This window comes from Euprymna scolopes, chromosome 15 (assembly GCF_053919585.1).
Source record: "Euprymna scolopes isolate OS-2025 chromosome 15, ASM5391958v1, whole genome shotgun sequence".
NCBI lineage: Eukaryota > Metazoa > Mollusca > Cephalopoda > Sepiida > Sepiolidae > Euprymna > Euprymna scolopes.
In genome coordinates this window covers 121,258,160-121,270,569 of record NC_136496.1, presented here as the reverse complement: position 1 = coordinate 121,270,569, position 12,410 = coordinate 121,258,160, and the positions used below count along the sequence as shown (strand labels likewise).

At 40.5% G+C, this 12,410-nt stretch overlaps 1 protein-coding gene across 1 annotated transcript; it reads left to right on the top strand.

Moving 5' to 3' along the window:
* Window positions 1–2,513: 2,513 nt before the first annotated feature.
* On the top strand, window positions 2,514–2,918 carry LOC145294217 (uncharacterized). The gene is made up of 2 exons (XM_080141326.1): window positions 2,514–2,594; window positions 2,844–2,918. The coding sequence occupies exons 1-2, from the start codon at window positions 2,538–2,540 to the stop codon at window positions 2,916–2,918; spliced, it is 132 nt and encodes a 43-aa protein (XP_079997452.1). The 5' UTR covers window positions 2,514–2,537.
* Window positions 2,919–12,410: the final 9,492 nt, after the last annotated feature.

Genomic DNA, 12,410 nt, shown 5'->3' with positions numbered 1-12,410 from the left:
TCAATATTTTTTCAATTACCTCCCCTTAGATGTGGTGTCCTTTGGTGTCAAGTGTTTTTTCTTTTTTTTTATTCTCTAGACCAGTTCAATTTCCTGCAAAAAACACACACACACACACACACATGCAATCAACCAATCGCCTTTTACATCTTATTATTTTTCATTGTCTCACCTCAGACCGTTGCCTCTTCTGGGGGTCAACATTCGTATAGGACAGTCTCTTTGTTTATTCTTATAAAAAAAAAAACAATAAAAAATCAAAGTCAATTTTAATTGCTTCACTAGTTCCTCTCCTGAACCTTGGTGCTCAGGATGCTTTCTTCCACTTGGGCGGTGTCGAAGTCTGCAACTGCTCTGGTTAAAGGCATCTTCGCTTCAGGTGAGATATGACGAGGGCCACCCTCGCCATCGGTGCAAGCAACCTTGAGGCGTTTCTTACTTCTCAGTCACTTTCTCGCAGACCACATCACCGCTACCAACATCGCAATCAAAACCGATATCATGTTTATCTTATTTACCACCACTATTATTCAATCAATGGTGGTTTCCTACTGTCCAGTGGGGTACTACCTTCAAGGGCTTTAGTCTTCGTCTAGAGTACTCTTGTCCAGATTCACATGCAGTCTAAAACGTCCAGGTGCTGTTAGCCGCATCTTTTCCAGCATCTCTCACAACTGTTCGAGGCTTATGACACTTGGGACCTAAGTGTCTTTACTCCAGGTAGTTTAACCATAACCATTATATGTTCAGTCTACACAACTCAGGACTGCTCAGTCAGCGTTAATCGGATGAACACATGTAATTTGTGGAACAATTTCTGTAACAATGCTTATTTTCTGCATGATTTTTACTGGAGATATTTTATATTTCTTAATACAGGATCAGCAATTAGGCATTATTGTGTAAGACTCCCACCGCAGGTCAGCAGATGTGGTCTCTGACCCTGTCGAAACCGCAATGGCCATGATCGTCCTCTTCCGGGAGTACTTTACAGGATTCTCTCGCGTCGCAGGCTTCGTTGTCAGTTCCCGATGTCGGCGTCCACTGCAAATCAATTAGCTTCTCATGTAGATCAAAAGAAAATAAACTCAGTGGGTTCTAGTTTACTAAAAGTTAATTCACGAAAATTACAGGTGTTTTACATATGTACAATTGTTCAGTTCGATTGCACCAAAAACAGTCTGAAATCTTATTCTTTGTTCTCCACGATGGCGACCGTGATGGAAAGGGGGGATGGGTGGTGTTTTCTTGGGTGGATATATGTTTCTCTCGAGATTCGGCTCCGATCTGATCTCCCCCGCCCCGGGCATTTGCTTATATTGGAAGGTGATGGGTAGAGCAAGCTGTTTCCCAGGCCAATCAGAATCCAACACGTTATTTAGGAAATTCCCGAATACTTGCGTGTGTGCAAACCTAACAGAACTTTCATAGACCTGCGAATTTGGGATCAGAACTCAAATTTATTCACACGCTCAGAAGGTTAACACCTTGACCTCTCACATTCAGAAAGTCAGAACTGCTGAGGATGGGCTCGTCAGGCCAAGATGTATGATTTCATTCTAACTTTAATCTGATATCTCTTGTCACTTTCAAACAATAAAATATAAAGTAAAACTTCTTTAATTTGAACTTCCTCTAAAGTTGGATTTCCTCTCATTTGGACTTCTTCATAAACCTGGACTTTCTCTAAACTTGAACTGTCTCGTCATTGAAATTGTATTAGCATATTTGATGCGGAGTTGCAGTAAAACTGTTTACATGGTTTAGTCAGATATTGCGCAGAAATGTTAATATTGGTACTATGTAATTAATATAGATTAGCTATTGATAATTAGTTTACACCAACTGTAAATTTTTTTTCAGATTGCTATATTTAAAATAGTCTAAAACAACCCATAACAATGGCTTGAAACCCCAAAAGAAAACAAGTGACACTGACTTTACTCGAAAAACGTCAAATTATAGACAAATTAGATGCTGGAGTTGAAAATAGCGTTATATTGAGAGATTATAAGATTGGAATAAGTACATTGTTTTACATCAAAAAGAAAAAGGAGGAAATATTGAAGGCTGCTCCTTTCTCTTCAAATAAAAGACATATCAAAAGAAGGACTCTTCGCAGACCAAAACAAGTTGAATTCGATCGAATATTGCATGGGTGGTTTGTAGCAAAATGGAATGAAGGTGTAGCAATATCTGGGCCCATGTTAATTGCTAAAGCAAAATCTCTTAAGGAAGAGTTGAATATCGCAGAAGATATGAAATTCAGTGATGGTTGGCTTAGGAGCTTTAAGAGTAGACATGGTATAAGACAATTAACAATGTCAGGCGGACAACGGTCCGCTGATACACACGCAGCATCAAATTATTGTGACAAATTCAAGACGATAATTGCCGATTATGGTTTAACACCAGAGGATACTTACAACGCTGATGAAAGTGGCGTTAATTGGAAGTGTTTACCTACAAAAACATTAGCCGGATCCGAGGAGCAGAAAATAAAATGATTCAAATTAAATAAAGAAAGACTAACAGTGATGGTATGCGCTAATGCTTCTGGAACTCATAAACTTAAGCTTCTTGTCATCGGCAAATCAAAGTGTCCCTGAGCATTGAAAGGAGTTTCGCCTTCGCCAGTATCCTATTATTCTTCACGAAATGGATGGATGAATCAACAGTTGTTTAAAAAATGGTTTTTCCAAGAATTTGTGCCAGTTGTCCAGAGGCGTTTTCCTGAATTAGGTAAACCTGATTCAAACTGCTTGCTTCTGTTGGGCAATTGTAGAGCACATCCTCCTGAGTCATAACTAGTGTCATCTTGTGGGAATATTTTTGGGTACTACTTACCACCTAATCTGACTTCTCTCATTCAACCTATGAATCAAGGGATTATTTGGAACTTGGAACTACAGAAATGATTTCATGATGAATATGATAAATATTACCGTGAGTATAAGCGATTTTCAGCGCCATTTTACTATCAAAGATGCCATATTTTCTCTCGCAAGTGCATGGAATCAAGTTCGAGCAAGCACATTAACAAAAGCGTGGGGTAAATTATGCCCAGCGCCAAAGGCTTCTGAACTGAAAGAATCAGAATACATCTGGTCTAGAAAAAATTCTTGAAATCAAACGGTTACCGACCAACCACGCTGTTCTTAAATCACTTAATACAAATGATGTTGAAATGTGGGTGGAACAAATTGAGGAAACTACTGATCAATATCCTGAAGGCAATAATGGTGATGAAAATAGCGACAGCTCCCATTCTCTTGACCCTAAGGTAAATAACCAAGAACACTCTGATGAAGCAATATCATGGGATGATGCAGAAAAGCCTATGGAGACGGTTATAAAATTTCTAGAAAAAAAGTCCTTACTTTAGTGACAACTATGTTTTGCAAGCAATGTCACTCCGAAGAGATATAATCATAAAGAAGCTACAGAACCAAGAAATTGTAGATTTTCGTGATCGCTTACGGAATACAATGGCAGCACCCGAGAGCTCAATCGATGAAAATAGAAACTGCAATGAGACTCATTCAATGAATAAATAAAAAAAACTGTATTTTACATAAATGTATGATTTGTGTAGATGATAACTTAGGTAATAAATACCTAACAAGTAAGAGTAGATTTAATTTATTTTCAATGCTTTTGTTCCTGGTAATAATATTTAACATTTCTTACTTGCAATATATCGTGAACTCAACTTAATATATACTTAAAGAATCATATAGCAATGAATTTCATTTACTATTTCTTAATTGTTAGAAAATTAAAGTTAACTGCAGCACATTTTTTTATCACGCAACTTGAACAGCATCCTCTAATTTGAAGCGGACGTTCAAGTTATGGGAGTTATACTGTATGTCTGTTTTACAATAGCACAATAAATTCATTCCTTCAGATAGGTTACCCGCCGTTGTCCGGGCACCAAATTAACGCTTAATAGACAATATCAGCATAATTACCCTGCCTTACTCAATGTTTTAGGGGGTCTTAATCTCCCCAATGATCGCTCCTCTAGACGGTCATGCCACAATTGTAGCATTAACACCTCGAGTTTTCGTAACCTCAAGCTTCATAATATCTAACAAGAACCCCCCAATATGTGCGCGAGTTAACTGCTGCTTCACCGAACTTATCAATTCTTTCTTTCAATACTCTCAATCAATTTCTCACATATTCCCAAATTACACTAGCCTGACCAGCTTCTTCGTTAACTCTATAGCTGCTTCATAAAATTATTACTCTGGTTTTCGAACTACTTCGAAATCCAAGAAATTATTTCACCATCTGGTGATTTTTCGTTTCTTTTCTTTATAGTCGTTGACTACTTTTTTTATTACATTTTCACAAGGCACATTGCCACTTTGATGTAGGGGACTACTATCAGGGAAATAAGCTATACGGGTACTATGTGGGGAGTTGGGCAGCAAGATGTCGGTTCATGTTGTGACGAGCATGCGCAAAAGCACACAAAAAGTATGAGTTTCGGCTATTATGGCTTTCGATCCAAAACTTACACCTGTATTTGATGGCAGTGAATCTGGACAATCAATAGTGGAGTGGTTGGAGAAAGCTGAACTAATATGTCAGCTAAGTGGCGTATAGCGCATTGAATGTGTAATTCCAATGCGTTTGTTATGCGGCGCCTATGCAGTGTACCAGCAATTAAGTGAGAAAAATAGGGCCGATTTTGGGCGTATAAAGAAAACCCTGTACACAGCGTTTGCTTTGGATCCGTTTGCTGCATGGAAGCAGTTCGCAGCTCGTCGTTTCCAACCAGATGTAACAGTCGACGTCTTTTTGGCGAAGCTGCACAGGCTAGCAGTCCTGTTTGGCGGCGTATCAGATCAATGCCTGCAATGTGCATTCATTGCTGGTTTGCCGGAACATGCGGAAAACTTGTTACGGGCATCAGCCCAAATGGATAACTTGGATCTATCTCATGTGCTGGCGCACGCTTGCACTATTTTACTGACTAACCCGACAGTTCCAGAGCAATCTTTTACTCTTTTTTTTATTTTATTGACTAACCCGACAGTTCCAGAACAAGCTGCAGTAGCTGCACGATCGACACCAATTAACCCCAAAGAGACAGATACTTCACGGAGGTGTTACAAGTGTAATGGACTGAATCATAGGGCAAGCAATTGCCTGTTGTATAGTGCAACGTATTATCAATGTTGGTGGCGAGGGCACATTGCTCAATTTTGTCCGGGAAACGAGCAAGGGGGCGAGAAGTGAGCGCCAATCTCATCCCCCAAACTGGTGTAAATGGCGGTTCTCATCAATGGAGTTAGCTCTGGTGGATACTGGATGCACACAGTCACTGGCCGCAAGTCAGGTTGCAAGGAGTGGATGAGGAAAGTAACCCCAGTGCGCACAGCAGATGGAAGCAGCATAAGTTGCTATGGAGTAGGAATGGTGCAAGTCGACCTTGATGCAACACGAAACATTAGCATAGAAGTCCTAGTTGTCGATGGATATTTACTGGGATTTTATTTATTGCTGGGACTGAACGCAATCAAGCGACTGGGAGGAGTAGCTGTGTCTAGCGCAGGAGAGGTGAACTTTCCACATTTTAGCAAGACCAATTTTGCTGCTATCACAATTACCGAGCCTGACTTCGCTGCCAAATATGGCCAAGATACTCAGAAGTGGACTACGTCGTGGAAATGGGCTGGCGATCAACCTCCACTTACATTGAGAAATAGACTTACAGAGTATCCAGCACCAACACCAATTCGTGATGAATACGATCGGGAATTGCAGGTGTGGATTGATAATGGTTGGTTACTGTCATATCCCAAGGGCGAACTTGGCCCTCCAAAAGATCTACTCCCTCTCATGGCTGTTGGGCAGGAGAATAAACAGAAAGTTCGTCCCATTATGGATTGTCGGGAGCTAAATGAGTACGTGGATGTGCATTCTGCCAACGCGGATGTTTGCTTACAAAAATTGAGGGAATGGCAACAACAGGGACCAAACGTTGCAGTGCTGGACCTACGCCGAGCCTATTTGCAAGTACGTGTTGACAAATCTCTGTGGCCGTTTCAAATAGTACAAATTAAGGGACAGCGATATTTCCTTACCTGGATTCGGGCTGAACGTTGCTCCTCTAATAATGCAGGCCATTGTTGATACCATCCTCAGTCAGGATAAGTATATAAATGAAGCTACGTCCTCATATATTGATGACATTTTTGTGAATGAAAGCATATGTTCGGCAACCCGTGTAAAGGAACATTTGGAGAAGTTTAGCCTGGAAATCAAGACCCCAGAACAGTTGAGACTGGGCTCATGTGTATTGGGATTACGTGTCCAAGAGGAGAACGGAAAATTGTTATGGCGGTGTGGCAGTGACCTTACGACAGTACCTAATAGACTTACTCGCTGAATTGTGTTTTCAGTGTGCGGGAAACTGACTGGTCATTTCCCAGTGTGTGGCTGGTTGCTTGTCGCCACAGCATTTGTGAAACGAAGGGCGAATATGATCACAACTGGATGAAATGACGAAGTGCGAGACCCTATTCTAGTACGACATTTGTTTGAGAGTAGCACAGGAAGATCCAGTAAAAGGTGACTGGTGTATCTGTGGAGAAGAAGTCACACTATGAGTGGATGCCAGTTCTATTGCTACAGGCATGGTTGTAGAAAGCAACGGTTCTGTGGCGGAGGACGCAAGCTGGTGCATGAAGACAACACACATAAATTTAGCTGAGCTTGATGCTGTGCTGCGAGGTGTCAACCTTGCATTACAGTGGAAAGCTAAAACCATACATTTGCGAACTGACTCTGCCCATGTCTATCGGTAGATAACTGACACCTTGTCTGGACAGACGAGAGTACACACCAAAGCAGCCTCGGAAAAGATATTTGGTCTCGGAATATGAACAAACAATCGACATGAGGCTCGTTAAGTCTCACGATAACAGAACTGACCAAGTTACTCGAGTACCACAGCGGTGGATAGATGAGATCCGTAAGGCAACAGAACCCAGAGAACTTGTGTGCACTGTGGACACAGAACACGAACACGACTCTCAGATACAAACAATTCATCAGTCCAGTGGGCATCCCGGTGTGAAAAGGACATGGCACTTTGTAAAGTTGGTCAATCCAACAATAACTGATACTCAAGTGCGATCGGTGGTTGGGGATTGTAAAGAATGCCAATCCATAGATCCAGCTCCGGTGCATTGGAATCCAGGTAGGCTTAACGTCACGGACACTTGGAGTAGGGTTGCTATCGATATAACCCATTTCGGTACTCAGGTGTACTTGACATTGATAGATTGTGGTCTCAGCCGTTTTGCCATTTGGAGGCAGTTGTACTGACAGGATTCGGTTAGCATCATTAAAGAGCTGCAGAGTATATTCTGCGAAAGGGGACCGCCGACCGAATTGCTCACAGATAATAGTGCAGTGTTTTGCAGAAAGACAATTGCTGATTTTACACAAATGTGGGACGTGCACATTCGATTTCGGTGTGCCCATGTACCCTCCGGGAACGGTATAATCGAGTAGTCCCATCGCACTATAAAGCGCATTGCGGCAAGAACAGGGTGCACGATCTTGGAAGCAGTGTACTGGTACAACGTCACGCCTAAAGATGACAAGACAGCCATGACAGCACCTGCGAATATGCTATACAATTATAGGATCCGTATCAAAGGTATCGATGAAGTGAGGGTGCCCGAGACAGCAGTGACTAATCCGTACAAGGAAGGGGATGCGGTTTGGGTGAAGAATCCGCGGGGAAGATACACAACGCAGTTCGGTACAGGAACAGTGACAAAAATAGTCAACACTCAATATCAGTTGATCGAACACCATGCCACATAAAAGATGTGCGCCCAGCATGCCGACATAACGTTATAATCAATGATGAACGTCATCAGATGACGAAGACCCACTGCTGAACGAACGGCCAGATGACGGAAGCTCTTCAGAAGATGATGAGGATCCAGAGCAGGACGAGTTTAATGATCCGACAAACGAAGGCATCACTGAGGAAGTTCCTGAATCTGTACCATTAAGGCAAAGTACCCGGACGAAACGGCCCAGCATTGTCATATGTGTGATCTCGAGATCAGGAAGTGTGACGAGCATGCGCAAAAGCGCACAAAAAGTATGAGTTGTGCGTGCCTGCGTCGGGGAGCGAATCTCGGACCGTTAGATTACAAAGAAAAACGTTTGTGAGCGATACTCGCATTACCGCGACAATTGGGTGCGCCTGGCGGCTATAAGAAGTCAAGCCAAAACAAAGATTGCGTGTCGTTTCTTTTTTTTTTTTTCTTTTTTTTTTAAATTTTATTTTTGGTCGGTCGACGGTTGAAAAGAACTTGCTTGTGAAGAAGAGTGCGACGTTTGTAAGAAGACAGAAGTCGAAAGAACTGATTCGTTCAATTTTGAAAAGAATTTCTGGCATGTATATCACTTAACACAAATTACTTAGCTTTCTCCTCCCTCGTGCTGCGACACACGTTACACTTGAACTTCTGCATGTCAGTACAGTTGGGGAAGCAGGGACCCGGAAGAGAATTCCAAAGTCTAGTGGTTCTGGGGAAGAAACTACTGGACTAGAATGCTTTACACCTAGGGATCTCTACTGTGGGATTTAGCTGTTTGTCGGGTTTGGAGGGGATATTTACGTCGAGGGGGTACAAATGCTTGCAGTTCGCCGGAGCATTCACCGTTAAAGTACTTGTAGAACAAGCAGAGGGATGCAACATTTCGTCGATGAGACAGACAAGCTTAGATGACAGTCCAGGACCTATTAGGTTGGCGACTCTCTTTTGAATCTTGTCTAGGAGCGAGAGACTAGTAGCAGACGCACCAACCCAAATATGGCAACAATACTCCATTCATGGGCGAATGGTGGCCTTATAGATGTACAGGATACTTTCGGGCGTTAGTCGCTTTCTAGCACGGTAGAGAGAACCTATCTTTTTTGCAGCGGTATTGGCAATGTTCTCAATGTAATTGTTCCAACTCATCAGCATATATACCAATCTCACAGACAATTTTGTCAGGGAGGTCATTTATGAATATAAGGAATAATAGAGGTCCAAGGATAGACCCTTAAGACACTCCTGCATTTATATAATATTGTTTAGATGTACGACTGTCGAGGACAACCTGGATTTTTCTCTTATCTAAGAAAGATTTAATTATGTTTAGTATTCGTCCAGTGATACCGTATGATCTAATTTTTCTGAGAAGACCTTCATGCCATACCCTGCCAAAAGCCTTAGATATATCTAGAGCTACCGCTCTACCCTCTCCTGCTTTGTCCAGTGAATGGTATATACGTTCCGAGATTACAGTTAGGATGTCTGCTGTGGAATGGGCTTGTGTAAATCTATGTTGTTGATCGATCAGAAGTTTAGCATATGTAAGGTGATGGACTAGAGTTTGGTTAATTATGGACTCAAATATTTTGGCGAAAAGTGGGAGGAGGCTAATGGGGCAATAATTTAGTGGGTCAATTCTTTCGCCAGAATTCTTGAAAACTGGTACCACAAAAGTAGTTTTCCAGCAGGCAGGAAATTAAGATTCATTAACGGATTTGTTGTAAAGTTTGGAGAGAACTGGAGCTACTTCGGCGAAACATTTTTTTAATAGCACAGCCGGGATTAGATCAAGTCCTCATGCTTTTAAAGTGTCAAGATTTTTATGATAGCATGCACTTGAGAAAGGGTGATTTTCAGATCGTCTAGTGTGGCGTCTGTCCGCAAAGGAAAGTCAGTTAATTATTCTAATTACTTTTTTAATACACGCGAACTGGAGATACCGTCTAGAATGATCGCCGTTGGAGACATACAGTCTGACCCGCCTCGACATCACCAACGTCGGAGTCACAATTCCTGTCGTATGTCTTGTCGTTAGCGTGTATATCTATCTATCACTCAGAGTTCAAAACTCATCAAATAATTTTTCTTAAAAAGAACCATAAAATTGCAGGAAACTGTCGAATCATTATTCCGTAATGAATTCTTCTTTAAAATTCATGAAAAATTCAGAAGCTAGAGTTCAAAACATAGCAGAATTTGCTAAAAACCAAATAGTCGCAATCAATCTTTCTAAACACACACATTACGGCATGTATTGTTTAATGATGTTTCAATTAGAAAATTATAATATCTATTTTTTCTCTATTGTTACATTCATCTGTTATATAAAATTTAATTACCATGCGTACCGGCGATTTAAAATATAAATAATGTGCTGATTACATTGCGTATAAATTACATCTCAAGCGGAATGTTTGATTACCAATGTATCTCAAAATTTGATAGCGCCATATCCTTATATTGATACCTTATAAAAAAAGAGCAACGTCAGCCCCGGCGGTTTTCCCCCCTACGGATCAGTGAAAATCATCTACTCCTCTACCTACTTATGTAAAAACCTCTTTTAAACATTTATTTTAAAGTTTAAATATATTTCTATCCCTCAGTTTAAATGTCTCTAAATTCTTTTCAGCCTTTTTATCCAATTTAATTTTCAAAAGTATCAATTGAAAGGTTTTCAGATTCTTTTCAACAGTTTTGTTCAATTTAATTTTCTAAAGTATATTTTTTAAAGAAATAATGTGAACAACTCAAAGTCTCCAAGAATACGTTTGTTGTGAGCTGTGGTTCGTGAGCACTATGTTGGCCGCTCTGCTCTTCCTGCTTGCTGTAACCTGAAAGAAATTAACTCCAATTGGTAGCATTCGTTTGTGAGCTGGTCGCGAATTCTGTACGTAACAAATACTTGACTCGAGTCGTAAATCATTGGGTAAAGATTGGATATTAAGTAAATTCTGAATACAAAAATACTATTTTACAATTATGAAAAGGAAAGAATATATACAATGCCTTTTTCAACAAGCAGCCTGCTTAGACAGAGACTCAAACGGAACCTGTTTTTCCGAAAGTGATTGCCTCAATTATTCTATTTCTTTCTATCTGGCAGTCAGTGAACGGGGATGTGGCGTAGGGTGAGGGGTGGACAGATTTGATTCAATCTCAACCGGATTCGAATGACTTGACTGGCGAAAAAACGCTTTGCGCACCTTCTTATAAGGAGGTGATTGTGTGGATTTTAGAAGTCTAGGATTTCATTCAGCTAATTCATGTTCATTACGTCAAAATTGGATTGGCTAAATTGGTTAAATAACTTGTGCATATTAATTAAGTAATTTTCCAACATAAATTTAATTTTTCCACACACGTGTTCTACTTAGGAAAACCCCTAAACCTTGAACTCAAAGTCATATCCATAAGTAAAAAACAAACTATTTAACCCCATTTAACGGTTTTCGTCACAAAACAATATTATTATTAATGTTATTATCAATTTCCTCATTCTCGAAGTTATTCTTCATTCTTGTATTGTGCATATAATTTGAATAAGCAAGACCACTGGTTGTTACCCGGGATTGTTCACATAATAAAAAGTTCTAATACAGCTGTAATTCAACCGTTACTGATTTAGTTTTCGACCATCACATGTGGTTAAGCCACAATAAATCTAATATTTTAAAACCAGTTTAAATATTTACATTTCACAATAAATAAACGACTCACCTTTTTACGTAAGTGCTTACGTAAGATAGAAAAAAGTCATTGTTTCTGCTATATACACGTAAAACACGAATCCAATCAGAGAGAGTTAGTGGGATATTAGAATTTTGGTACGACATATTCGCTTACGACGACTTAAGTCACGGAAAATCTAAAGAGCCACATTTAGAAGGTGTAGAAATCTAGAGAGACATTGCAAATGTTGACAGCGTAACATCCAGGAAATAAAGTTATATGGAATATTACCAGGTATCATGGCGTTTCTTCTTGTACCAACTACCGGAAAAAAGAAGGGTAAAAGAAGGTATGTTTCTCTTTGTCTGTTCGCCACGTAAAGATACGCTTTGTAAATTGCATTTGAATGTGTAACTACACACAGCTCTGATGTCATTGACTCTTGTTTATGTATAGTTACACATACGCTATTCTGAACTGTTCTCTTTTTTTTTAATTACATTTTCACCCCAAACAAGGCACATTGCCACTGTGGTATAGGGGGCTACTATCAGGGGAAAGAACTACTGAGGTACTATGTTGGGATTTGGGCAGCAAGATGTTGGTTAACGTTGCACTTGAACTTCTGCACGTCAGTACAGTTTGGGAAACAGGGACCTGGAATGGAATTCCAGAGTCTAGCGGTTCTGGGGAAGAAACTACTGGAGTAGAAAGATCATTTACATCTAGGGACGTCTACAGTGTGGGGGTGGGATTTTTCAGCATGTAGGGTTTGTCGAGGGTGTTCACGTCGTGGGGGCACGTGCTTGCAGTTCATCAGAGCATTCGCCATTAAAATACTTGTAGAACAGGCAGAGGGATGCAACGTTTCGT